The sequence below is a fragment of the Mustela nivalis genome (assembly GCF_964662115.1).
Source record: "Mustela nivalis genome assembly, chromosome: 1".
Classification (NCBI taxonomy): Eukaryota; Metazoa; Chordata; class Mammalia; order Carnivora; family Mustelidae; genus Mustela; species Mustela nivalis.
The window spans coordinates 199,373,374-199,400,792 of NC_139020.1; the positions used below are offsets into that span (position 1 = coordinate 199,373,374).

The following is a 27,419-nucleotide window of genomic DNA, read 5'->3' on the forward strand; positions in this document are numbered from 1 at the left end:
TTTCAGCTGGTCTCAGATCCTGGGGAGAACCTACTGGGTGGCCAGGGTGGGGTGGGGCTTCTTCTGAGTTTTGCTCAGAGAGCAGGGCTTCTGGAGGCAGATACGTGCTGTTCTGGATCTCTCACCGTTTGGCTAGCCTGTGGTGGCCGAGGCAGCTGCGTGAAGCACGTCTGGACAAGAGGCCGCGAGACAGGGTCCTTCCTTCTTGCTCCGCTCCCGGCTCCCTGTTGAGGCCTCCTGTTCCCCTTTGAGTGACTGCCGTGACGTGACAATATGTCACCAGGTGTTTGCAAGGCCGCATCGATTGGACACAGGGGATTGTAAAGTGAAGGAATCTTGACATTCAAGCTGGTTTTTAATCTACTAGCTTTTGAAACAGAAAAATTTTTGTGACCTTGATGGCAAATCCCTGGAGCCGGGAGGGCGGGAGGGACTGTGCTTCCCTCCCGCAGCCGTCTTCTGGGTGTGCTTGGGGGTCCTGAGGTCATCCTCTCCTTGAGGACTGACTTCTTGCTGTCCTCAAGACAGAATTCGTCCTCTCTTTAGATTTTAGTAATGTATTTTTGGTTTCTACATGGGGGTTAAATTCTATTTTTAACAACTTTGTTGTGGCATTAAGAAAACTTCCCTTTTCAATATGTAGAGAAAAGTGGACAGGTCAGCCCAGTGACTTTTACTAAGTGAACACATGATGTCATCAGTCATTCAGATCAGGAAACTGTGACAGCATCCAGGCTCCCTGCCCAGGTGCTCGTGCTGCAGGAGTGATCACTTGGGACTTGTGACTCTGGAGGTCAGCTTCTTTCGACCTTTAGATAAGTGGGATCATACACTACATACTCTTCTGGGATCTGGGTTCTTCCATTCCTTATCATGTCTGTGAGCCATTGGGTGTGGCCATCAGTTCATTCTTCCTACTGCCCAGCACTGATTGTGTCAATATACAACATTGGGTCCGTCCCACTATAGAATTTCAGGCTGGAGCCATAATCCGTTATTTCCGGTCTCGTCCATGTGTTGGTGAACATGTGCTGGGTATATCCCTAGGAGTAGAATCGGTAGGTCATAGGAGAGACACTACCATACAGCCCTCCCAGTGGCTAGTAAACCAGTCCACACTCCCACCGGCTGTGAAGTTCCTCTTCCACACTCCTGCCTTGGTTAGTCTTTTTCAAGTTGGCACTGCTGGTGGAGGGGTAGTGTATCCCTTTGTGGTGTAAATTTGCATTCCCTTCCTAACTGAGGCAGTTGAGTCTCTTGTCAGGTGTTTATATGAAGAACCTGCTCAGGCCTTTCTGCCTCCTGTCCATTTTTCTGGGTTGCCTGACACTTTTTCCTGTTCCTTTCTAGGTGTTCTTTGACACCTGGGTAAGTCCTCTCTTCAGTATACATATTGTATTTTTCTCTCCCTCTGGGCCTTGACTCTTCATGCTTTTTATGTAATCCAATTCATCAGGGTCCCCCCCCCCCCCTCAAATATCTTCTGTGGCCTGCCTAGGGAAATAGTTGTGTGCTCCTAGGTCATGATGACATTCTCTTATATTATATTCTAGGGGTTTTTTAAGCATTTTTTATTTAAATTTGATTAATTAACATATAATATATTATTGGTTTCAGAGGTACAGGCTTGTGATTCATCAGTCTTCTATTATACCCTGTGCTCATTATATCACGTGCCCTCCTTAATGTCCATCACCCAGTTACCCCATCCCACCACCCGCCTTCCCTCCAGCAACCCTCACTTCGTTCCCTGTGATTAAGAGCCTCTTAACAAGTTTCTCTCCCACTCTGGTTTTGTCTTATTTTATTTTTTCTAGTCTATAAGTTTTATTATCTTACCTTTCACCATTAGATTTCCAGTCCATCCAGAATTTTTTTTATTTTAAATTTTTTTTTTTTTAAAGATTTTATTTATTTATTGGGCGCCTGGGTGGCTCAGTGGGTTAAGCCGCTGCCTTCAGCTCAGGTCATGATCTCAGGGTCCTGGGATCGAGTCCCACATCGGGCTCTCTGCTCAGCGGGGAGCCTGCTTCCCTCTCTCTCTCTCTGCCTGCCTCTCCATCTACTTGTGATTTCTCTCTGTCAAATAAATAAATAAAATCTTTAAAAAAAAAAAAAGATTTTATTTATTTATTTGACAGACAGAGATCACAAGCAGGCAGAGAGGCAGGCAGAGAGAGAGGAGGAAGCAGGCTCTCTGCTGAGCAGAGAGCCCGATGCGGGGCTCGATCCCGGGGCTTGATCCCAGGACCTTGGGACCATGACCTGAGCCGAAGGCAGAGGCTTTAACCCACTGAGCCACCCAGGCGCCCCCAGAATTTTTTTTTAAGATTTTATTTATTTATTTGAGAGAGGAAGAGAGAGAGCACAAGCATGGGGAGCGGCAGAGGGAGAGGGAGAAGCAGGCTCCCCGCTGAGCAGGGAGCCCGACTGGGGGCTCCATCCCAGGACCCTGGGATCATGACCTGAGCCCAAAGCAGATGCTTAACTGACTGTGCCACCCAGGCGCCCCCAGTCCATCCAGAATTTATTTTCGTATGGTGTGAGGTAGGCATCAAGATTCCTACCCCCCCCCACCCCCTGTGTGGATATCAGTGACTTTGCACTGTTCGTTATTTGGCACTTGTGTTTTAGAAAGAAGACTGTTTTCGCGTGAATGGTTGGCACGCAGCCTCCTTGATAGTATTGCTGACCTCTCACGACATCTCCATGATCATTGGAGTTATTATAAAAGTAGTAGTGGGGGGCGCCTGGGTGGCTCAGTGGTTAAGCCGCTGCCTTCGGCTCAGGTCATGATCTCAGGGTCCTGGGATCGAGTCCCACTTCGGGCTCTCTGCTCAGCAGGGAGCCTGCTTCCCTCTCTCTCTCTCTGCCTGCCTCTCGGTCTGCTTGTGATCTCTCTTTTTCAAATAAATAAATAAAATCTTTAAAAATAAATAAATAAATAAAATAAAAGTAGTAGTGGTAGTGGCTTTTTTTTTTCTTTCCTTTTTTTGGGATGTAATTCAGCCCCAGTACCGGCCAGCTCCTCCGTGGACAGGCAGCTCCTTACAGGCAGGGACAACTCTTACACTTACCTAACAGAGCATTCAGACATCTCCGAGTTCCCGTGGCAGTGGCCCTGTACTGGGTGTTCTGTGTCCCAGCACCCTGAGACCCCAGGCTTCCCTTGGGCTCATGGGGAAGGCGGGGACCCGCCACGCCGGCTCCTCCAGAGCCACTGGGCCCTGCCTGCCATCCAGGCCCCGGACCAACTGACCAGGGGTGTTCTGACCAGAAATGCAAGTTGCCTCAAACAGTTGCTTCTAAGTCGCTTGTTTCAGCCTTGAGCCATATGTGGTGAACGGACCCCCGCAGACGACTGGGCCAAGTTCAGGCTGATCTGTAGCACCAAGTGTTGTCATGCAGGTTCCAAATGCAGTTCATGTTCTTGTCTCAGGGGAAGATGTGACCCGTGTTTCACCTCAGGGTTGCGAGGACCGCTTCCCCAACCCACACCCACACACTTCCCCACATGTCCCTGACAGGGTCCCCGCCTGCCCTCAAGCCACCACCAGCGTGCATGTAGGTACACACATGGCAGTGTCCCTGCTCACTTCGGTCCCCACACGCCACACGGCCACTCCTGCTACATGCACAGCCCCCAGTGCCCCCCCCACTCACCCCTACACATGCCCGGGCCTCCCCAAAACACACGCACATAAGGCCCCGTACTCACAACCCTCCCATACCCCCCACACCCGCAGCAGTTGGGAGGGGCTGTCATTCTTAAGCCACTGCAGAGGTCCAGGAGACCCCGCTGGAGAGCTCCATGTGGCTCAGTCCTGCTTCCTCCGGGCCCTTCCCTTAATCCCTGGCTCCCTGGCTTTCTCCGGGGTTGTTTTGGAGGGAAGCACCAGCTTGTACTCTTGAAAGAATTCCAAGAGGAAAAACGGTCACTGTGGTAACGATGCCCTGTGGGGAGTAAAATCCACACTCCAGAGCTGTTTTGATTCAGGCTTCTAAAGAGCAGCTCTGTCTGCAGAAAATGTGAGTGGCTGGAGCAGAAGACGTTTGTCCTTTCAAGGACAGCCCCTCCCACCCACCTCCACACTGTGTTCTGGGCCGGGGACCACTAGATTTCTTGCAGGGCCATTGAATCCTGAAGAAAGTGCACCTGCGTTTTGCTACCCGGGCGAGGAAACCATCAGATGAGACCAGAACTTTCCGGCCCTGAGTTTAGGAGCCCAGGACTGAGCAGGAATGGGAGAGTGTGCTGGGTTCTTGGGGCCAAGGAGCAGATGACCGAGCCTTTTGATCCCTTCTTGTGCACCGGCCAGCGTTACTCTTCTGTTGAGTGCCTGCTCTGTGCCAGGGCCTGCAAAGGGCTTAGGGACTGAGGTCAGCGAGGGTGGATTGGGGCCCACTGGGGAGACTGGACCCGCGTTCCACCAGCTGTAATTGCAGTGCAGTGCACTGCTGTACGCTGGGCGGCGGGGCGGGGGGAGCCCAGAACGGCGAGCGTCCTGAGAGAGGGCCAGGGGGTGCGTTTGCACACTGTAGTTCACGGTGCGCTGCATGGACAAGGAGGCTTCTGAACCTGCCGTGAATGCACTGACCCCACTTTATCTCCTTGGTTAGCTTCTGGCTCATGTCCCCACTCTGGCTCTGTGCCCAGACTGCACAGCTCTCAGGGCAGAGCCCAACTGGTCTGGGGTTCTGAACCTGATGGGCCTGGAGGAGGGACTGAGTGTAGGACATGGAAGGTGATGGTTCTTTGGAGGCGTGGGAGAAGAGGAGGGGCAGGGGCTAAGCACGCGGTGGGCGGGGGCAGCCCCTTGCTCCCCCAGGTCACACCCTGTGGCTAGGCTTTTCTGACTTGGACTCACATTCTCTCTGTGCGTGTAGGGTCCACCTGAGGGCAAGAGCTGGCCTATCCCCTGTGGGACGCTGGTGGCCCCTTGGGGTGACCACAGGGAAGGGAAGAGGTGTGCTCACGGGGATCTGCTCTGTGACCCTTTTTGGCCGTGGGGTTGCGGGAGTGAGCATGGCTTGGGGGGGGTGGGATGTCATGGGCCTCACGCTGAGGCCACAGACCTCACACTGGGCTCCTCTGCCATCAGCATCTTCACCGTGGTTGGTGTCTACCTGCCTGTTGAGGACCTACTTTGTGCCGGCCACGGCACAGGGCTCCTCACGCTGCTCCCACACTGGCTTGTCAGCTCCCTGTGGCTGATGAGAGGGAGACCCCGTGAAGCTCGCTGTGGCCCAGGTCCACCTCACCACACAGCCCAGCATGCTGGTCGCCCAGGTCCACTGCAGGATGGGGGGCTGCTTCCTTGTGCACTTCTCCTTCTCAGCCTGGCTCGGAGTTTAAAAAAGTGCACGTGGCTTCTCGAGGAGATATGTGTAGGTGAGGATTAAAAGACCTTGTTTAAGCAGTATTTCCTCCCACAAATAAATGTGCCAGTTCTGGCTTGTAGTTTAAATTTGGTTTCAATTAGGATTTTATCACTTGTAGATCACACCAGAGAGGAGACAGCTGTCTTACCTTTACTTGTCCCCAGACTGTGACACTCTGAGAAGCAGCTGATCAGAGGTTAAAATAGCTTCTCTTCTCCCAGAAGCTTCAGCGTGCTTTTTTGCTCTGTGATCCTCGGGCTTGCCTGGGATTGATGCCCCAAACATTTGCTTTTCCAGCCTGGGTGCCGGTGTTGGGGTTCTGTACGTGGCATGCTTGACCCCACTTTGGGGTGGAGGGATGGGGAGACGGACCCCAGGGCGCATGAGCGGTTGGCCTTTGTGATGGACCTGGCGGGGATGCCAGGGCCAAGTACACAGAACAGTTGACACCCTGTGCCTGGCTTCTCTGTTTGCAAAGTGGGCATCAGAACCTTTGCTCTGCTTGTGTCCCAGGGTCTCCCTGTGAATCCCATGAGCTGTGGGACCTAAGACGGCTTTGAGCTCTGAACACACCCACATACTCTGCTGTTAGGTTACTGCTCTAAAAGTTCATGCAGAAATCTATTCTGGCTGGTTGGTTTGTTGCTTGGTTGGTTGGTTAGTTTGTCTGTTTACAAAAAGGAGAACCGTGGTGCCTGGGTGTCTGAGTGGTTAGCATCCAACTCTTGATTTCAGCTTGGGTCATGATCTCAGGGTCATGAGATCGAACCCCATGCACTAAGCATGGAGCCTGCTTCAGATTCTCTTCTGTCCATCCCTCTCCTCCCCCCTCTCTAAAAATAAGAGAGAGCGAGCGAGCGCCAGCCTTGGAGGTATGCACAGAAAGAAGCCCCACATTTCTCAGAAGTGGTTCAGTGAGGAGGCCTTACTGCCTCCAGGCCTGACACTCTGCAGTCTGCAGCGTGCTCCTGGATTCTGGCCCCCCACGTGCATTCCCCCCCCCCCCCCGCCCCAGCCTCCTGCTGGCCTCCCTGCCACACCCCGCAGGGAAAGCCAGTGTGGGGTACTTCAGCTGGCTCTTCCTTCCCCAAGCCTCAGTCAGAGCGTCCTAAGTAAGGGTGAGGTGCAGCCCCCCCGTGGCCCACAGAGTGCTGGGCCCTCAGGACCGACCAGCTTGAAGTCAGGAGACCTAAGGTCTGGCACTAGCTCTTCCCCTTCTCTCCCTGCACACTTTCCCTGGACCTCCTGCTGCCCTCAGGACGTTTCCCTTATGTGAGCACTTTCTCTGTGTTTCTTCCTGTCCTCTGCCTGCGCTGCGTCCAGAGCCCTCCCTGGTCGCCACAGGAGCCCTCAGGCAGCTTGGCGTGGCCTCGTCCAGGTCCCTTCCTCCCCTAGGTCAGCCTCGGTAAGGGGAGGGATGTGGTCTGACTCAGCCTCAGTTGGACCATGTGGTGGAAGCGTGACCCCGGGGCAGGCAAGCTCTGAGAACATTCAGGCTTCCAGGTCTTGGCCTGCAAGATTCTGATTTGGTAACTTCTATTTATAACATGTTCCGTGGGCCACTGGATCTAGTTCATCTTGTCCCAGATGTTATCGGAGGCCCTTGCAGCCCTGACAATTTGTGGTTTTCTTTCTTTTCTCATTTGGTAAGAATGGACGAGGTGGTGCTTCTCTGGCTCTTGTACAGAACACACACCCAAACCTTCTTTGAAAGAGTTTTGGAAGCATGATGCAATCAGAAAACCTCTCAGTGCTGACCTATCTCTTATCAGCTGTGGGCCATTGAGAATGTCCCTTAGTGGTTCAGAACGTCATTGTGCTGCTGGGACAAAAATACCAGGCTCCCCCACCCCATGAGGCTGGGGGTGGGGAGGGGCCCTGTGGGCGTGAGAGGGAAGGGTGCTGGCTGCTTTCCTTGAGCACCTCCTTTCCGTGAGCACCACGGGCGGGCGGGGAGTGGGGGGTGGTGGAGGGGTAGGGTGCGGGGAGCTGTCCCTCTGCGCAGACTCAAAACAGCTGCCATCTGCTGTCCCGAGACTGAGAAAGTGACCCATATCCCACTCGTTTCTCCCTGGCTTCGACCGGTGACCCTTGCCCTTCCCATCCTGGCCCTTTCCTCATGCTCTTTACAAATAACACTCTAGTCCCCTTGTTGCCCGCTCCCTGTCTCTCCTCCGGGTTTTGCCAGCTTCTCAGAGCTGTGGGTGAAGTCGGTGGCACCTGGGGCAAACCTTCCCATGCAGGCTCCTCCTTCCCTCTCTGCGGGACACAGGGCTCAGGCTCCCTCCACCTGCTCCTCCCCGTGACTCTAGCCCCACTACCCTGCCCGCTCTGCCCTCCCTGGACAGGCCACACTTTTTCCAGGTGAGTAAAGTTTCATCTCGTCAGCCTTTAGTCACCGGCCATTCCCATAGCACCCAGGAAGCCACGGTGCTTCCTTGGGGCGTACCGTGTAGTGACTGTCAGTTCACCTGTTTTCTTCCCCTCTCATCTGCCCTGAGCCCTGAGGGCCACGGTCATGGCTTCATCACCGTTCTGTCCTCCTGGTGACGATATTTGAATAAAGAATGAAGCAACTGGACAGACACGTGGATTTGAGAGTTGCTGGGCTGAGATTTTTCTCAGGGAGCAGCCGACTTGCCTTTCCTTAAAAGTCTGTAGTCTGCAGCCAGACCCAGCGAGATGAACTTGACTGGGTGTGCAATCTATCGAGACCGTGAAGTCTCCGAAATCAGTTGTTCGGGTACGAACTAGCGGCGCTTTGACACCTGCCCACAAGGCAAAGGGCTGCACACCTTGTCGATCACAGGCTTAGAGGAAGCCAGCAGCATCATGTGGATAACGGGAGCCCTGATGTGGTCCTGTTGGTGGCTGTCAGGGAACGTCCTGTGGACCCAGCACAGGTGTGAACCGGCACTTGGGCCTGGTGTGAACCGGCGTGTGGGCCTGGTGTGGGGGAGTGGGGGGGGTGATTTTCAGGGGCACTCCCTGGGGTATTCAGACCCTTGCTTGCTGTTTCCCGTGGATGCAGGCATGGTGAACACACTATAGATAGGTTCCCTCTTCCTTCCTGGGCTCAGGCTGAGAATCCTGTCCACCATCCAGGGTTCATGTGCAGAGGATGGATCTGGTGAGGGTCACTAGCCGTGTGTCCTCAGGACCAGAGACTCTGGGTGGCTGTTCCATTCCCCAGAACCGGCCAGCTGGGCCCCCGTGCGGTGCTTCCTGACTCCAGCTGTCCGCATTGAGGCCATGGGAGAGGGGTTCCGGGCCAGCCCCCCCAGCGCCACACGGGGCTGTCTCCTACCAGGGCAGGGAGTTTCTGAGCTTCCCGGGCCTTACTGTTGGCCTTTGTGACTCACTTGCTCTTGCTCCAGCTGTGAGCCTTACCATGGTGAGGAAGCCCTGGTGGTTGTGAGTTCTGCTTTGTGGCAGAGAAGCGCTTTCCCCCTCAAAAAAACGGGAAATGGTGGGGCAGGGTAAGAGAGTGGGGAGGTAACCTCATTGTTCACCATCAGTTCGTTTCCTAACTGAAATTTCTGTCCCAAACAGGGGAGCCATCTGGCCTGCTTGGAGGGCATTCGGCCTCCAGTGCCGCTGCTGGTTTGGCTGCTGGGCCGAGTCCTGGGCTGCATAGAGGGGCGCGTGCAGGCCTTTCTCTCATCCCACCGCCCCACAGCTTGCTGGTCCTTTGGGTTTTGAGTGTTTTTAAGCTCGAGAAAGGTCACTAAACATTGCCTGGGCTGTGTCAGGCCACGAGGACTAGCCGTGGCTTCCTGCTTTCTCGTGGAGCCAGGTGAAGGTCAGGAGAGGCTGTTTAGGGCGTGAGTAGTCAAGATAGTGAGCCACAGGCAGCTGGGTTCCTCTGCCTGCTTTTGTTCTTAGATCATTTTGTTATTAAATCATTTTGACAGCAGAATGAAAGGAAATGGAAGAAATACTACCCACAGTCATGTGTGAGCCCGTGAAGGCTTGGGCCACGTATGTGTCATGTTGCCACCATTCAGCGCATGGCTGTGTGCGTGGGCTCTGCACCTCTCACGGTCCTCGGTGTCCTGTGTCGTGGTGTCGTTTCCGTGACCGCACAGGCCAGGTGCACAAGTGGGTCGGACTCACCTCGAAGTTCCAGTTCTCCCTGTTAGGAGAAGCACAGCTGTGAACACCTCTCCGTGCATCATTCTGTTTCTCCTTGTGCTTGTGTGGGTTTGCAGTTCCTGCCCCGGGAATGGTCATATCAGGCTCCTGATGGTTTGGTCATGTCTCTCTGAAATGGCACCAGGAAGAGATGTGAGGGGGTGTGATGCTGACGCTGACAGGCCGTTAGACACCAGTGAGATGCCCTGTGTGTTTGAGGTGGGCGTGGGAGTGTGGCTGGAGCAGAGGGCTGGCTTCTACAGCGAGCAGCCTGGGCTTGACACCCACCCTGTCCTTTGGACTCTGGCAGCCCAAGCTGTGTGACTGGGTGGGCTACTTACTTGCTCTAGACTTCCATTTTTCTAACGTGTGAAAGAAGGAAAGCAGTGCTGACCTTATTCGATTTTTAAAAAATTTTATTTGATTTGAAAGAGAATGTGAGCATGAGCTCACATGAGGAGGAACAGAGGGAGAGGGAGAAACAGAGTTCCCACTGAGCAGGGAGCCCGATGCGGGACACGGGGCTCCAGGACCCTGGGATCATGATCTGAGCCAAAGGCAGACGCTTGACCGACTGGGCCACCCTGGTGCCCCTAGATTTTTTTTTTTTTTTAAAGATTTTTTAATTTATTTATCACAAGTAGGCAGAGAGGCAGGCAAAGAGAGAGAGAGGAGGAATCAGGCTCTCCGCGGAGCAGAGAGGCAAAGAGAGAGAGAGGAGGAAGCAGGCTCTCCGCGGAGCAGAGAGCCCGATGTGGGGCTCGATCCCAGGACCCTGGGATCATGCCCCTAGATTTTTATGATTGCTAGTTAAGTAATGATTACTTCAATTAATTGGATAAGCAATTGCCTGGCCTACTATTACGGAGGCTGTTATTATAAGAAATACAGGATGAGCAACAGTGGGGGCTGACCCTCCCCAGGGCTCCCCTTCTACTGGGAAGTCTTCTGAGTTGATGGCACTACCACGCCCCTGAGAAGTGGGCACGGTTGAGATTTTTGCCCTCAGTCTACAGGAGAGAAACAGGTGCAGGTGCTTGCCGGGGAATGGTGGGGGGCACGGAATAGATAACTAACTCAGTGGGGAACATGCAGATGATGTGGTAGAAAGAACTGTGTGTGTGGCTGCAGGGAACTGGACGGGCTTCTGTCTGCTGGGTCCTCAAACCGGTGGGAAGGCTAGGGCTCTGACATGCACAGACCTGAGTTAGGTGTCCCTGAGCCTCAGTCCTTGCATCCAGGAGGCAGGCCTCATGATGCCTGATGGATGCTGTCATTGGGAGGAGAGCCTTGTCTTGTCAGGGGAAGAAGTAGACGTGTGTCTTGCCTCCCCTGGGTTACCCCTTCTCTCCTTTGCTGGTAATGTAGCTGCTGTTGGCTGCCAGGTGCTGGGGGACCGATGGACAGGCCTCTCAGAGCCTCCAGTCGAGGAGGACAGACAGATGACAACAGAATCTCATGTGGGCGTGTCCAGGTGAAATTGAACGCCTGGGATAGTTCTTGATGGAGGGGCTGCCTGGGAAGAAAGCCCTTCTGCGGAACATGTGGGTGACCTTCAGGCCAGAGGGCCGGCCGCCTCCGTGTGGGGTAGTGGTGTGTGCAGAATGAAAGCTTCAGTGGGGAAGTCTTGCACACGCGGTCCCCATGCTTCCAAGCTGGGGCCCTTGTCCCTTCCCCTCCCAGGGAATCGACAGGTCACTCTTAATTTGAATTTGTTTTAAAAATTGCATGTTTGTCATCTACAGAAACTTAGCAAAGATAAAGAAGCACTGTTGGAAAAGGATGATGCCTTCTGTTCCCAGGCCGCTACCTTGTACAGTGTGAGGCAGGGAGCATTTTCTCTGCGGGCCGGACTGACCGTAGTCTGTCCTTTGCTTCCCAGCCTGGATCTGGTTCCTGGGTCCCTGTTAGGTCTGTTTTGGTTCCTGGAACTCAACTGGCTGTCCACTTTGTTTGTTTGTTTGTTTGTGGGGGTTCAAGGCAGAGCAGGGGGTCGGGAGCTGAAAACAGACCAGCTTGTTCCCCAGGGTTGTGTGGCGAGGGGCGGGGTTCAGGTCAGGCCCCCAGGATGCCAGCAGGCTGTCTCCCATCCTGGGTGTCACACAGGGCCCTGCACCTGAAGGTTGGACCCACGTTCCCTACCCTCAGTGTCCCCACGGAAGTAGCACTACCTGCTCCCCAGGGGAGGGAACAGAGAGGTCCTGTGGTTTGCCCTGGGCGCCAGCTCTGGTAAGCTGCAGTCTGCGCCAGGTCTGTGCCGGCTGGGCCTGCTCCTGGTTGTGCTCGGCCCACAGCATCCTCTATAGGGAGGGTCCTGTGGAGCTTGGAGCCTTGCTGGCAGCCCAGAAGAACCGGTCCAGGCCAGCTGTGTGTGAGGGAAAGGGGGGGCACTGGTCCCTGCCCTGAGCTCCACATGACCTTTCAAGGGCTTTTCCTGCTGGAGATTGGGGGTGGGGGGATGACCACCGGGGCCCTCCCCAGCCTCTGTACTTCCCGGGGCTGCTTGTTCCATCTGCTGCCCTCCCCTTCCCACTACTCCTGAAGGTGCAGGACAGGTGGCACTCCTTTGGAGAGCCTCCCCAGATAACCTCCCGAGCCTCCCAAAGAACACCCCCACCCCCCACCCTTATGCCACCGCCATGCTGCTGAGCCCTTCCCTTTCCTCCTCCGGGATGCTACCCCTTTGAGGATCTGAAGCTCTGTGGATTCGTACTCCAGGAAAATGAGCCTTTCACACCTGGCCTGTGTGTGTGTGTGTGTGTGTGTGTGTGTGTGTGTGAGAGAGAGACTGTTGACCTCTGGGAGCCTATCCATGGACCCAGGCTAAAAGTGCCCCCCACCCCAGGTGTGTGAACACTACATGCCCTCTCCTTCTGTTCTTTTTCCTGCTCAGGACCTGATACAGGGTCCCTAGCACAGGAGCCAGTCAATATTGGTTAACCAGTAATTTGCTGGCGGACTTGTCTGCCGCCTGCTTTGAACACAGCCCAGGTCCCAGCTGTGCTTGTGGCAAGAATAGCACAGACTTGGCTTAGGGCCAGCCCCTGCAACTCCTCTGCCCCATGAAGGGCATCAGCCACCATCCTGGGGCCAGGCCGGGTAATGGGGCCTTGGTGGTGGGGCTGGACCCACTTCGGAGGAGCGGGCCCTCTTCTCTGCTGCTGGGGACACCTGGCTGGACCCCGGCCTGTGTCTGCCCCAGCCTCCGCCAGAGCCTGGTCCGCCCAATAGCTGTTGCGCCCTTGCTCTCTGTCACCTTTGTGGCCACAGGCACCTTCTTCTTCCTGTGAGTCCCTGTAGGAACCTGGGGGTAGTTGTCGGACTCCTCCCTGTCCCCCAGAGCCCTCAGGCACCCCCTCGTTCTGTCGCAGCACCACCCGGCCTGGTTCCAGCCCTTATCTGCAGGCCTTATCTCCAGCGTGGGCCCACAGGAGAGCAGTAACTCTCTGCTCTCAGATGTCGGTCCCCACCCTCCCTGCTGGACTCTCCGAATCGGGTTCTGGGCGCCGTGCTGACTGCAGAGTCAGAAGATCTGTCCCCCAGCACAGAGGGTCAGACCCTTTGTCTGACGTCTCCGTGAAGCAAATGTTGCTGCCCAGCTTGTCTGCTCTCAGGACTCATGAAAGTGAAAGCTTCTCCTGACCTGTCAGATGCAGGCAGTCTGGGCCTGCAGCCCTGCGGTTTCTCCACAGCCCTGCCCTTCCTGCCCTGGCCCCACTCCCCCTGCCCTTCAGGGGCTGCGGCCTTGTCCACTCGGGCTGCAGGCTCTTCTTCCCCCCTTGCCAGTCCACCCTTGTGGCAGTGTGGAGATATAAGTGTGACAGTGTCTGTTTTCATAGAAGAGGAAACCAAGGCCAGACAGGTTAAGTAACTTGCCCAGGGTCACACGGCAGGGCGAAATGGAACTGGGCTTTGTCAGGCAGGGTCCGGCCCAGAGCCTGTGAGCTCCACCACTGCACCAGCTATGTAGGTGGGGTCTGACTTGTGGGTACAGGCAGGTAAGGCAGGGACCTGCCCTTGAGGGACTCCCCACCTGCTGAGCAGAGCGGACATATAGGCCAGGTAGTCCCTGCGGCAAACCAAGTTCTGGGGACCCCGAGTCGGGGGCCCTGCAGGGATTCTTGCTTGCCCAAGAGACTCAGAGCCTCCCTCCCACCCTTTCTCCTGTCTCAGGGCAGTGGAGGACTGGCCAGTGGCATTCAGCCCTGGGCTTAATCACCGCATCTTCAGGGTGAGTCAGACTCTGGGTGCCTGCCCTGCCCCTGAGTGCCCTCGGAGCACAGCACCTGTCGTCACCGCACCCGACAGGAAGTCCCTCCACCCGACGGAGGGCTGCTCTGGCTCTGAGGATGGGCGCAGGGTGAGATTGTGCAACCTGCCAGGTTGGCCCTCAGCGGCATCAGCCCCTTCCTGTCCCCCTCACCCCCTTCCTGTGCCTATCTCGCCCTGACTTTTCCCCACCCTGGGCCCAAATCAACCGGAAAGGCTCTAGCTGGGGCTGGTTTCCTTAAGGGACTAGGTTTGGGGCCTTACTCTTTCTTAGACTGTTGAGCAGAAGGGCCTCACCATGAACAGCTCCCCAGGCATCCCCAGAGCTAATGAGGCCTGTTGGCCTGGCCATCGGAAAGGGTTTCTGTACCTGCGCGTACTCTCGGATCTCCAGCTTCTTCAGTTACTGGCTTGTGATAGGGGGACCTAGTTCACAGATTGGAGTGTCTCTCTATGAACTCTTTCCTGCTTCCTTCTTTCTCTTCTGGAAGGAAGAACCCTAGGCAGCACCTCCTCTTGGGATGAGGGAGGGGCTCGTTCCTTGTCCCCTCAGCTCGAGAGCTCCTCCTTCAGCGCTGCTGCTGCTGCTGGCAGTTCCCAGCCCTCATTTACTCTGAACCAGCAGCTGCTGGGACAGGTGCAGCCCAGGAGTGGACCGTCTCACCTGGCTTCTGGTCTCCCCATCGTCTCCCACGACTCCCCTTCCAGGCTGCCACAGAGCCCTTTGAGAGTGTTGGCCTTGGCCCAGCTAAGTCCACCCACAGCCCTGGAGGAAGGCCTTGTCAGCCCCCTCCAGCCTTGACCTCCCCCAGTCCTGGCTGAGCCAGCCATGTAGAATGGCCCCGCAGGTCTGGACAGTGCCCTTACTCTGCCCTCATGGCTTTCCCAGGCAGTTACCATTCTTCAGCTGCTTGGTAACCTCCCATTGGACATGCAGAGCTGAGTTTTAGGGTTACCTCCTTCTCTGACAACACCTATCCCTTGCCAGTTTCCTAGGTATACAAACATGGAATAAAGTCTTCCTTACCATGCAGAGTTATGGTTTCTGAGTCTGTTCCTTTGAGTAGAATTGAGACCCTTGAGAATAGCATTCTTGTTTCCTTTATTTTTGTGCCCAGGGCGCTGACCCAGCACACAAAGGGGAGCAGTTAAAAGGGAAGAGGGACTCCAGTCTTTGCCTGGATGGGGATGACAGAAGGAGGAGAGACAGCAACTTCCCTTCTCCCCCCACTTTTCTGCATTTCTGGTGGTTGACTGAGTTTCTGTTGGGGTTCAGGCAGCAAATGTGGATTGAGGTGCTCCTCCCATTCCCTGCAGCGGTACTCAGTTCATGAGGCCTTCTTCTGGGAAGGGACTGGGAAGCAAACACATTGTTAAAACACCAAGACTAGAAGGTCCCAGAATTGATGAACCTCCAGCTGTTGTTTTTTTAAGTAAGCTCTGCACCCAATGTGGGACTTGAACTCATTACCCTGAGATTAGGAGTTGCGTGCTCTGCTGACTGAGCCAGCCAGGTGCTCCTCCAGCTGGTCTAAGAGAGAAAGAAAAAAGGCAGAGAGGTTGTTAGCATCAATGGATATCATTACAGATCCTACAGACATTGAAGAGAATCAATAAGAGAGTATTGTAAGCCGTTTTATGCCAATCCATTCAGTAACTTAGGTGAAATGGACACTCCTTGAAACATGCAAATTAATGAGACTGACACGGGAAGAAATAGAAAATCTATAGAGCCCCATACCTAAACTCTCACAAAGAAAACTTTGGGCCAAGATGGCTTCACTGAAGTCTTATCAGAGATTTAAGGAAGAAGTAATACCGATCTTGCACAACCCTTATTTTATTTGCAGAAATATGGTTTCTGGCAGAAGGATTTCAAACAGTATGAAACAGCTCCGTTGGTCTCTGTTTGGGGCGGGTCTGTTCTGGGGCCCCTTAAGTCTTGCATCAGAGACCCCTTCCCCCTGCAGGCTGTGGGAGGCATTTCCAGGAACAGGCAAGAGGACCCTAGTCCAGGATGTGGCTTTCCTGCCCTCTGCCACCACTGTTTCCAAGAGTTTGGCTCTTCTGGAGTTGGTAGAAAGAGTAGTTAAATTAGCAGACGGTTGATGATGGTTGTCTAGTCCAGCCCAGCAGGAGCTCCAGGAGATGCCCCCATAACTGAGGAAGATATGAAGGACTTGAGGGAGGCCTGGATAGGAACAGGAATGACTACCTGACCGGGCCCAGAGGAGTGACTCGCATATTGTCGGGGAACCTCAGGAGGCTGCCTGGAGGAGGTGGCTTTTGAGCTGGCCTCCAGAATTGGTCAGAGGGTAGGTTCTCTTAGGGATTATGAGAGTGGGCATGTCAGGATTTGAGAAACAGTGGCTGTAGGGGCAGGGTAGTCTGGACAGGGGCGAGTGTGAGTGGGCTGTAGGGCTAGTGTTGGGGCCTTATGAGGCTGCTCCTGGAGGAGAATGGCTGTTGTCCTGAGAGCCTGGGGAGCCAGCGAGAACTTGGAGCAGAGGATTGGTGTGATATGACCCGCATCTGGGACACAAATGGGAAAGTGGAGACAGACTTCAGGGAGGTGGAAGAGGAAAAGCAGGGAAGTGCCCCAGGAAGCTGTGTTCTCCGGCGGCGTAGTGGGGCAGCAGACTGGCAGCCTGGCATGGTTGGGAGACAAGGGGAGAGACAGCTGTGGGCTGGGTTGCACGGGTGCCTCTGGCAGCAGCTTGGGAGAAGGCAAGGACCAGAGAACAGAGACTGGGAAGGAGGGAGAAAGGTGGGAGATTTGGGGAAGGGTGTGTGTGGGGGAGGGGTTAAGCAGTGAGTCAGATTTAATTGTCTTGGGGTGGATGGGGTGTCTCCAGATTTTGGGGGGATGCTGTGCCCCTCAGGCCCCGCCTGCCCTCAGAGGGTCTGCGCCACGGCCTGAACCTGGACTTGGGCTGGCTGCAGCCAGTCAGAGTCAGGGCTGAACCAGAGCTGAACCTGACCGGCTGGGGAGCAGGGGAGAGGTGGCTGGGGTCAGATATTTTTAGAAACTGAGTGTCGCTCTTCCACTATCTCTCATTTGTCTCGGTGGTGAGAACACAGGGCCAGGGTCAGAAAGACTTTGATCCAGACCTGCAGCCGCCAGGGACAGGCTCTGTGTCCTCAGGCGAATCTTTTCCCTTTCCCTGATGGCCATGCACCAGGCTGAAGACTTGGGAGACAGCCCTGGGGGCCCTTTGAGTCTCTCAGCACTGGAGTGGGCCGTGAGGGTGGTCTCCACCTCCTGCCACTTTCCCAGGTAGTAAATGCCCTGCCTGGGGACCGAGGCCAGGATCACCCAGAAGCTGTTTCCCTGCTCACGAACGCTCTCTGTGGAGTTGCTGTGGAGCGTGAAGACGGGAGTGCGCCTCGAGCTCGCATTTCTGCGGCCTTTTGCAGGTTACCCTGCTCCTGCCCCACACGCGTCTCTGTTCTTCCTCCAGCAGCCCAGGCCAGGGTCGTCCTTAACCTCACGTTGCGGGCAGTTAATGGTGCAGCCCACCCACTGGACAGCTGGGCATTTTTTAAAAATGTCACAGAGACGGGTGCATGTTTTCTCATTCATTAATGAATAACCAGCCTGCGCCACGGCACTCGAGTATCTCTGGGACTCCAGGACTGTGGTGGCCGCGGTGGCTGCCGAGAAGGGGGCACAGTGTTTGCCGAGGACTGGTTCCCGGAGGCCGGTCCTGTCGTCCCCACCCTCCTCTGCCAGCTGGTCCAGGTTAACAGAGCCCCATGGAAAGACGCCTTCCATTGGGTTTGCCCACCAGCCCACACGGGGGAAAGCTGAGCCTTTTTTCTCTGCCCTTCTGTCTCTGTCCTTACTCACCAGGGGGAGGCAGGCGGTTGGGGAATCTGCTCATGGGCAGTTGGAAAGGAACTTTTTTTTTTTTTTTTGACTGTTCAGGCCTACGGCTTGCTTAATCTGCTGGCATTTCATAATGGAGAGGGGTGCGTGCACCCGTTGGAAGGTCCCGCCCAGGCCCCCACAGCACTGGAGGCCACACAGAGAACCCTAGCTTGTTTCTCATTGAAGAATTTGTACTCTGGGGGCACCTGGGTGGCTCAGTCAGTTAAGCGTCTGCTTTTTACTCAGGTCATGATCCCAGGGTCCTGGGATCGAGCCCCACATCAGGCTCCCTGCTCAGTGGGAAGCCTGCTTCTCCCTCTCTCTCTGCCCGCCTCTCTTCCTACTTGTGCGTGCTCGCTTTCCCTCTGTCAAATAAATAAATAAAATCTTAAAAAATGAAAATTTGTACTCTGTCCTCCCTTCCCTCTTCGGCCATCGCCATCCGAGAGCCTCTCTGTCCGGGGCTTGCTTGTCCAGCGAGGTGGCCAGGCTCTTAGGAAAGGTCCTTCTGCCAACAGCTCCCCCAGCCTTTCCTCTGGCTCCTAGTGCCTTACTTAGGACACTGGCCAGAGCCCTCTGTGACCGACCCCACCTGCCTCGCCAGCCTGACCAGCATTCACCTTCACCAAGGCCTGCGTCTCCGGCCACCTGGGTGTTCTGCACAGCACACCCTCCTGTGCTCCGGCTGCGCCCCTGTCCAGGAAGCCTGTCCTACTCCAGTTACCCCCACATTCTGTCCATCCCTCCTCACCCCACCCTGCAGAACCACGTGGACCTCTCATGTGGTCACTGGTTCCTGCTGCTTTGTCCCTGAGACTAGGCTGCTCGAGGTTGAAAGAGCAAGGGCTTATCTTGATCCATGCACATCATAAAAGCATTTCTCTGGGCCAGAAGCCTCCAGGCTGGTTTCCAGGCTCTCCTTCCCTGTAAGCGTGAGGCCTAGGAACGGTGGGGTCTGGTTGTTCTCAGGTCTCCATGGCGATCACTGTTGGGAAGGGATTCACGGAGCAGATGCCGCTGTCAGGGAGGCAGCTGTCCGTGGCACGAGCAAAGTTCAAGGAGAGTTAGCACAGCACACGTAGATGTTTCACTTAAAATTTATATGTCTGTTCTAGCTCTTTCCTTTTCTAAATTTTTATTTAAGTTCCATTTAGGTAACATATATTGTATTATTAGTTGCAGGGGTAGAATTTAGTGATTCGTCAGTTGCCTAAAACACCCAGTGCACATTACATCGCATGCCATCTTTAATGCCCCTCACCCAGTTACCCCGTCCCCCACCCAACCTCCCCCCCCAGCAGCCTTCAGTTCGTTTCCTAGAGCTAAGAGTGTCTCATGGTGGGGCGCCTGGGTGGTTCAGTTGGTTAAGCATCTGCCTTCAGCTCAGGTCATGATCCTGGGGTCCTGGGATCGAGCCCCACATCAGGCTCCCTCCTCCTTCGGGGAGCCTGCTTCTCCCTGTCCCTCTGCCAGCTGCTCCCCTTGCTTGTGCTCTCTCTCTGTCAAATAAATAAATATTGTTTTTTTGGGGGGGCGCCTGGGTGGCTCAGTGGTTTGAGGCCTCTGCCTTTGGCTCGGGTCATGATCCCAGGGTCCTGGGATCGAGCCCCGCGTTGGACTCTCTGCTCAGCGGGGAACCTGCTTACTCCTCTCTCCCTGCCTGCCTCTCTGCCTATTTGTGATCTCTGCCTGTCAAATAAAAAATAAATACAATATTTTAAAAATATATATATTCTTCTTTTTAAAGTTTCTTATGGTGTGTCTCCCTCTCTGATTTTATCTTATTTTATTTCTTCTTTCCTGTCTACTATGTTCATCTATTTTGTTTCTTAAATTCCACATAGGAGTGAAATCATGGTATTTGTCTTTTTCTGTTGGGCCTATTTTTCTTAGCATAATACTCTCTAGTTCCATCTAGTTCCATTTAGCAAATGGTAAAAATTTTTTTTAGTTCCTTTCTCCCCCCCCTTTTTTTTGGTAACCTCTGCACCCAACATGAAGTCTATACCCCAAGATCAGGAGTCGTGTGCTCCTCCAGCTGAGCCTCCCCGGCACCCCTCTAGCTCTTGCTTACATCAAAGCAGCCTCCTTATGGCAGTGCCTTACTGATGTCTCAGAACACTGTTCCAGAGGGATGGGCAAAGGCACGCTGCTGCCAGTACTGAAGTGCACGATGACACCACGCCCCCCAACTGGAGGGCCAGTCCTGGCAGGCACGGGCACCCCGGAGTGCCCCAGCACGTGCAGTGAGAACACGGTCATGCATTCGAGCACAGACATGGGTGCACACCCTGCATGTCCGTTTGTGCCCAGGGCCAGTCTGATCTTACGGAGTCGGGGAAAGCCCGGGGAGTCACTTGCTTCTGTAGCTGGAGCTGCAGGGTGCTGTCCTCTGTTGTGGCCCCTGGTGTTCCCAGAGAATGAGTACTGCTATGTCAGGTTTGAGACTTATCAAGAGACGGGGCAGGGCGGGGGGAGCAGCAAGAGGAAGGCAAAAAAAAAAAGCCAAAACAACAACAAAAAAAAGAAGACATTTTCCCCATAAAAACTTGAAACTAGTTCTCCTTCCCTCCATCCCCTGAATACACGACAGGAGTCTTATTCTAAGCCTGGTTCTAGTTGGAGTTAGTTACCCCTTAAGGTAAGGAAATAGTTGTTCCTGGAGGAACACCAGTCTGCTGGCCTGGAAGGGAGCCCTGGAGGCCCAAGCTCTTGCCCCACCCTGGTCACTGGTTACTGCCTTTCTCAGCTCGGCGGGCAGCTCCATCCAGACCCACGGGCGGGGCCGGGGGGATTGCCAACCACCTGCATTTCTCACCACTCAAACCTAGCTCCTCCTGCATGTGTTCTGTGGGGGTCACCATGTGCCCAGTCCAGGCTGGGGTCACCGGTTGCTAAGTTTTGTGGGTGGTGGGTAGGGGCAGGGGAGGAGTTGAAGGCTGGGCAGTGAGGCTCCGGTGCTGTGTGCCACTCGGGAGCGATCGGGGGCTGCGACATCAAGCTGCTCCTTGCCAGGGTCAGAGGCTGCTGAGCCTCTCGGGAGCACAGGGCAGAGCTCCCAGTCCCATTCTTCCCCAGCTCCCTGGGCGTCAAGGACGGGAAGAGCGCCCATCTGAGCAAGTGGCTTTCTCCCTTTTGCAGGACAAGGAAGACGGGGAGCCCAAAACCAAGCAGCTCAGAGAAGTGGAGGAGGAAGGCGAGAAGCACAGGTGAGGCCCGTGTGCAGCTCATGTCATCCACCTCGTTGCTGACAGTCTCTACCCCCGTGCCCTGTGCCCCCCACTCCTAACCTTCCACCCTGCACCCCCCACCCCCGCCGCCCCTTGGCTGCCTTGTGCAGGTCTGAAAAGCTCGCCCGTCCCCCCCAGTCGGAGGCTTTGCTCCCTTTCCCCCACTGGCCAGCTAGCTTTTACGTGGCCACCCGCAGATTCTTCCCAACCCTTGTTAAGGTTTATCCTGGCGTGTTCCCCAGCACCTGCAGAATCAGGTCCAAGCCGTGCCTGGCGTGTTCGCTTTGCCGGGGCTACCCGGCCTCATCCAGCCCCTTCCCGTTCCCTGTAACCCCTCTGGCCCTTCGGCGTCTCCTGAAGGTGCCCTCTGCGTGTGCTGTTCTCCCAACCTGGGTTCCTTGTCCTCCCCTCCACCTTCCACGGGTCAGTCCTGGGGAGTTCAGCTCAGGGGCTGCTTTGCCTCAAAAGTACCTGTGAAACATTGGCAAACCCACGGTGTGGGGCGGGCAGGAGCTGGTTGGTCTTCATGAGCTGGGGAGAACCTTCCTGCCCGCCCAGCACTTTCATGCCGGAGTTCCATGCTCTCTCGCCCTCCCTCCCACGCCCAGCCTTGAACTCAGGCCACAAGGCCAGCAGGGGAGCTGTGCTTGGGATCAGACTTGGTCTCTGAATGGACAGGTCACCTTGATGTCCTCTGTCCTGAGCAGTTTCCTCAAGGCCCAGGGCTTGAAGGCGTCTGCTTGCGTCGGGTAGTGGATATTGATGTCTGAAGAAAACTTCCCCGGGCAGGCTGTGCTTTGAGGGGGGATAGCTGGAGAGGGGGGACCCTCCCTGGAGGAGGGAGCAGGACTTCCTGATGCCACGGCCTTATGTTGACCTTACCAGTGTGAGGGGAATCTCCCCGGGGGCGGGCCCCTCATCTGGAGCTGATCTCAAACCAGACGGGGTGTCTTCATCCCCCAGGGTATGTGTGAGTGTGCTTGTGTGTGTGTGCTTGTGCGTGTGTGTGTGCATGTGTGTGCACCTGTGTGACTTGCACATTTACAGAGGGGGTTCACACCGCCCTCACAGGCAGCCCCAGGGGGTCCTTTCCCCCTCGCTTGTTCATCAGAGATGGGAACAGCTCTGTGCTGAGAGGTGGGTGGTGCTGGGACCCCGCCACCTTAGGTGCTGGACTCTGTGCTTCCCTGTGGGTCTGGCCCCTCCACCAGCACCTCAGGGGGCCCTCACTGGTGCCCAAGATTATGGCTGCGTCCTTGCTCTTTTGCCAGGTGACCTCACATGTGTGGTTTGGGGGTGCATACCTGAACGGTTTCCCTGTTCTGTGGGACCTGCTGGGGGAACCTCTGGTTTTCTGCTGGTTTGTTCTTACTTAGGTTCTCAGTCGATCGCTGGCTAGAGCCTAGAGTCCTGATTTCTGGGCTGTCTTTGCTTTGCTGGGACGTCAGTGCTCTCATCCCCTCCTCCTAGAGGAGAAAGAGAAGGGTCCGTGGTGAGCAGGGTCATACAGTAGAACAGGTGATTGTTGAGTCGTGGGATTGAATCTCGAACATGGTGTCGACGGAGAGAAGAGCAGGCTTTGGCATTGAGAACAGACAGGGCAGGAACATTCGTATGAAATTCAGAAACCCACACGATAATAGAGGTGTTACTCGTTCCACAAGTCCTGACTTGATTGCTTCCCTGATTTGGCCTGGGAGGTGGCTGGGGACAAAACACCGCCCCTGCCCTCATGGGGCACATGTTCTCTGGAGAGGGATAGACTGGGAAGAGGGCAGTGGAGTGGAAGCCACGGGAATGGGGCCATGCCCGTGGATGTGCACCTGCTCCCACCTTCAGGTTAGCTGCTGGGAAGCTGGGAGGAAACAGGATTAGGGAAAGGCTTTCACCAGCCACGATACACCATTCCTTTAACAAAAAGGCAGGCGGGGGGCGGGGGCAGGAACAAACCTGTCTCAAAAAACGGCAGTGTTGCTTTTGTTGAGGAAGAGAGCACAAGTGTGGTGTTATTCTCTATTTCTGTGTGCCTGAGAGATTTCATCACAAAAACAGTGTGAAAAGAGAGGGCCGCAGGGCCCCAGGTTCCTGTGCAAAAGCTCTGGGTAAGAGAGCCCTGGTTCACCTTCTAGGCCTTAGTGAGTCATTTGTGGCAAAGCCTGAGACCCCTCTGAAGTCCTTTCTTGAGCCTGCAGGGGCTGGGCAGGTGAGGGCCGGTAGGGGAGGCAGGAAGACCCGCTCAGAGCTGCCCAGAGACCAGACCTGTGGGACACTGAATTGAGTTCTACTTCCATCCTGTTCTCCCACTTTTCTGACGCCACCGTCTATAAGACAGGGTGTGTGGGGGACAGGTCTGGCCCGGGCATCAGGAGCATGGCTTCTGTGTTGGTCCCTCTGCTGCTCAGTCACTGCCTTGTCAGGAAGCCCCGCCTGAGCCAGGCGTGGAGCTGTGCCTGAATTTGTAGCCCCCCAGGAAAAGGGGACTCTCTTCACTTGAACAGGCTTAGAGCAAAGGGGCCACCCAGGTTATTCGGGAGGGCAGGGCAGGGGAGAGCTTTAATAGTCCCTGTACCAAATGGCCAGACCCCTGTGGGTTTAAGCCCAGACTGCAGGGTCTGGGGTATGGCCTTGGGCTTTCCAGGAAGAACCTGAGGCCGTAGAATCTGGGTCTGTCCTAGGCAAGAGGGGACCTTTCTCCTCATCGGTACCCGAAATCTGGAAAGGGACTCCCAGCAGGATGCTGATGGCTTGGGAGCACACTCCACAGAGCCCCTAAGCCCCAGCCCCTGCCATGGCCTTCTCTGCCAGTGGGGAGAAGGGGCCACCTTCCAGCTCCACCGAGGACGGGGGCGGGGGCGGGGATGATCTCAGAGGCCAGTTAGCAGTGAGCATCTTTGCTTCCTTGGCTCCTGGGAAGTAAGAACAGTCTGTTTTGGTCCAGGTCGGCCCTCTCTGAGCCCAGGTGCCAGATGGGCACCTCTGTGGGCACCAGCCCTTCTGAAGTGTCCTGAGAGGAACGCAGGGCCCACTCTGGGCTGCCTTCAGCCAGGGGCAGCAGGACAAGGCCTTACGGAGAACATTCCTCTTGCATTGGGTCTGGAATCTTAGTGGGTAGGACTTGGGCAGAGAAGGCTCAGAGGCATGAGCTGCAGGGTAGAAGGGTGAGTGGGGTAACCTCTTATTGGGGAGGCAGGACAGACACCCTCTGACCCATGGCTTGGAAAGCCCAGCGCAGGCTTCGTACAGGTCCCTAGAGCAGGGAGGGAGAGTTAACCTGGTGGCCCTGTAGGTGCTGCACAGGCTTATGGGGGCTGCCCATGTCTCTGGCTGGTGATGAACTTCCAGATGGACTTCCCAGATGTTCATCATGTGCTTCTGGTTACACAGACACGACTGAGCAAAGTAAGAAAAAATGAGACCGTTCTCAGCAGCGGGGCCCCAAAACTGTAGAAACCAGGCAGATGGAGGGAGCTCAGGGCTTGGGAGCAGCTCCGGTGGGAAGCCAGGCCCGCCAGGTACTAGCCTTGTGGCCCTGGCCAGTCCCGTTGCTTTAATGAGCCTCACCCGAGTATCTCCGGCAGAAAGAGGGGGAGCACAATAGCACTCGCTTCTCTGATGGGCGCAACAAATACCATCACTTTCTGTCTGGCTTATGCTGGGCTCTGGGCAGAAAGAAGTCACTTTGAGGCTCTCCTGAGAGAACTGAGGGACTCCAGACGCGTGGAGAAGGCAGAACTTTCACACAGGCTGTGGTCATTTGGCAAATGCGGCAGTGGCTGGGGAGACAGCAAGGGGGGTGGATGAGAGAAGAAGTAAGGCTGAGAAATGAATCGTTCAGGTCCTTCATGGGACACCCCCACCACCCCCCGATACAGGTGAGCTTCAGCGAAGCCGTTGTGTGCCATCATTTAGCAGGTGCGGTGTGGGGCTGGGGCAGGAGGCCAAGGAAACCGGAGCACCCAGCAGGATCGGAGGCGGGCATCCCAGGGACCTCACTCCTTGCCTGCCAGACTAGAGAATCACCCCTCTTCCTCTCTGCCTGGGCTCCTGCCTGTTTGCCTAAGGACACTTCTCAGAATCTTAGGCTCTTCCGGTTCCTTTGCCTTTCCTTATAAACTAGAATTGGCTCGTTAATATCTATCTTTTAAAAAGCTTGCTAAGATTTTGATTGGAATTGCATGGAATCTGTAGATCCATTATGTCTTCTTAAAATCTGTATGACTCTCTCCTGGATAAATCCTGCCCTGTCCCCATACAAGCAAATCCCCACTGGGGTGGGGAGTCAGTCCCTTGAAGGCAGACCAGCCCAAGCCAGGCCCTGTGGGAAGGGAAGCCATGTTTGCCTTACCAGAAGGCCTCTGCTTGTTGTCTGGGCTGGAACCGCTCTCTTCCCTGTAGCTGACTCTGAGGGGTGTCCCAGACTCCTCTCTCTCTCGTTCTTAAAAAATATTTTATTTATTTGACAGATCACAAGCAGGCAGAGAGAGGGGAGGAAGCAGGCTCCCCGCTGAGCAGAGAGCCTGATGCGGAGCTCGATTCCAGGACCCTGGGATCATGACCTGAGCTGAAGGCAGAGGCTTAACCCACTGAGCCACCCAGGCGCCCCTGAGACTCCTGTCTTAACACAGCCCCTTGCTTATGGCCTTGGTGAGACAGGACCCGGCAGCCCTCGAAAACTGGCCCACCGAGAGGGGCTTTTCTGTTTTTTTTAAAGCCTTGGTCACTTCCTCCTGAGGGCAAGTCAGCTGATCCGTGTGCCACAGTTGGGTGTCTGGGGGGAGGGTTTTAGCGGAGAGTCACAGCCACGCTGGCATCGGGGAGGAGGGAGAGGTGCTGCACACCCTAGCGGGCCCGGGGCAGGAGAGCGGGTCTTGTTGCATGCCTGAACAAGCAAGCCTCAAACCCTCAGCCCCCCGCCACCAGCTCCTCCCTCCTCCTCCGGATCAAGGTGTGCCCCCAGCTGGAGCAGTCCCCACGCAGGGACAGTTGCTCACTCTGGACTGGCTCACAGGCTGCTACCACAGAAACTGGGCCCCAAGCCCTTGTTCTTCAGGATGAAAAACCAGTTCTTCAGCTCCCTGTGGAGAGAGGTCCCACCCCGGCTGAGGCCCGGCCCGGGCCTGGCCCAGTGCCTGAGCCCTGCAGGCAGGCAAGTGTTAGGCCTTCTCGTCTGTGAGCTGGGTCTCTGGGACAGTGTCTTGTGCTTTCACAGCCATGATATCACCTTTATCCCACTCTCGTGATGATCTCGGGGAGGCTGTCACCCACTCCTCCTGAGTCACCTCCATGTGCTCTGGGCCCAGTCCGTTGCAGTGGGATGGACTGTGGCTCCGTGGGTCACCCTGCTTCTCCTGGCCCTGCCACTCCGGAGTAGGCCCTGGGTCGAGGGACAGTGAATCAGGAAGAGGACTGGTGTAAGAAGGAGGTGTTCACCATTCGAGCAGGCCAGTCGCTTCCCTTCCATGCAGTGGAACCCGGGAGGGTGGCTGGGTCCTTTCTGCCTGGGAAGAAGCCCTGATCTTGTCGGTCGTGATCATCAGGGCTTCCCAAGTTCTTCCCATGAAATCCCCCTCCCTGTTCCGGGAGCAGGTGTGTTCCGACTGCGAGGTGAAGAAACCTCACTTCATGCAGGTGAAGCGACTTGCCCACGATCTCCCAGCTGAGCGGAAGGGGTCCAGCGCTGGAAGTCATCCCCAGCCCCTCTGCCTGCAAGCTCCCAGGGCCCTGCCTGTTCTGTTCTTCCGCCTTCACCCTCCGCGCCTCTCCCAGATGCGGAGGCACCGGGGGCCTTTGGCCTGTGTGTGCTCGTGGCTCGTGGCTGGGACCGGTGGGGTGGGCATTAGGGAGGCTGGGCAGCGGTGTGGTGAGAAGAGGTTTCAATCGGGGCTTACAGCTTGGGGCAGCCCCATGGGGTTGAGCACCATCTACCTCCCCAGCATGGCCTATGGGACAGGTGGGGCCCAGGAGGGTGGGAGGCGGTGGGCTGTGCAGGCTCCCGGCCCCCCCGGCCCCCACCGCCATCTGTCCCCAGACAGCCGGTGTGGCCAGTTCAGGACTCATCCTGTGTGCCCTTTGGGATTTGGCTTGGCTGCCCAGACCTTTGCTGTCTTCTCTCTTAAGATCTGAATTGATACTTAAAGTACTGAAATTACAGGTTCCTGCTGTTTGTGACCTTTTTCCACACACTGTGTTCTGATCATCTTTTGATAAATACACTTCTTCAAACTCAGTGGCTGCTTATGATTTTTGGAGGGAGTACTGCTCCTCGTTTCTTCTTCAGTCCTTGCTTTTTAGTACATCATCTGTTTCTAGTACTTCAGATGCCCGTCAGCGGTGCGTTTTCAGGTGGGGTGGGTACGGAGCCCAGTCTGGAAGTCTAGGGAACGTGGCCTGGGCCCTGCAGACTCTTGGGTGGCAGTGGGTATGGACCACACGAGCCAGATTTGGCAGCTCAAACTGGGCAGAGGGGCCTGAATTAGCTTGTACTTGGCCCTGGGCATGGCCTTGGCCAGCTGCTGGCTGTTCTGAACCATCAG

The 27,419-nt window shown here is 55.5% G+C and overlaps 1 protein-coding gene and 1 long non-coding RNA gene across 4 annotated transcripts in view; one reads left to right on the forward strand and one right to left on the reverse strand.

Annotated features, from left to right (window-relative positions):
- The window catches only part of CCDC12 (coiled-coil domain containing 12), a 55,817-nt gene that overhangs the window by 13,967 nt on the left and 14,431 nt on the right, over positions 1-27,419 (forward strand). For all 3 annotated transcript variants that reach the window (XR_014304493.1, XM_082705433.1, XM_082705432.1), the window contains exon 3: positions 20,798-20,865. Coding sequence is in view for 2 of the 3 variants with exons in the window: in XM_082705433.1 (XP_082561559.1) it covers positions 20,798-20,865 (68 nt within the window). In the remaining variant the exon portion in view is untranslated. The remainder of the gene's footprint in view (positions 1-20,797; positions 20,866-27,419) is intronic.
- On the reverse strand, positions 14,871-15,666 carry LOC309850891. Its single transcript, XR_014304499.1, has 2 exons — positions 15,257-15,666; positions 14,871-15,128 (listed from the first exon to the last, which is right to left on the reverse strand). It is a non-coding gene; the product is annotated as an uncharacterized lncRNA (long non-coding RNA).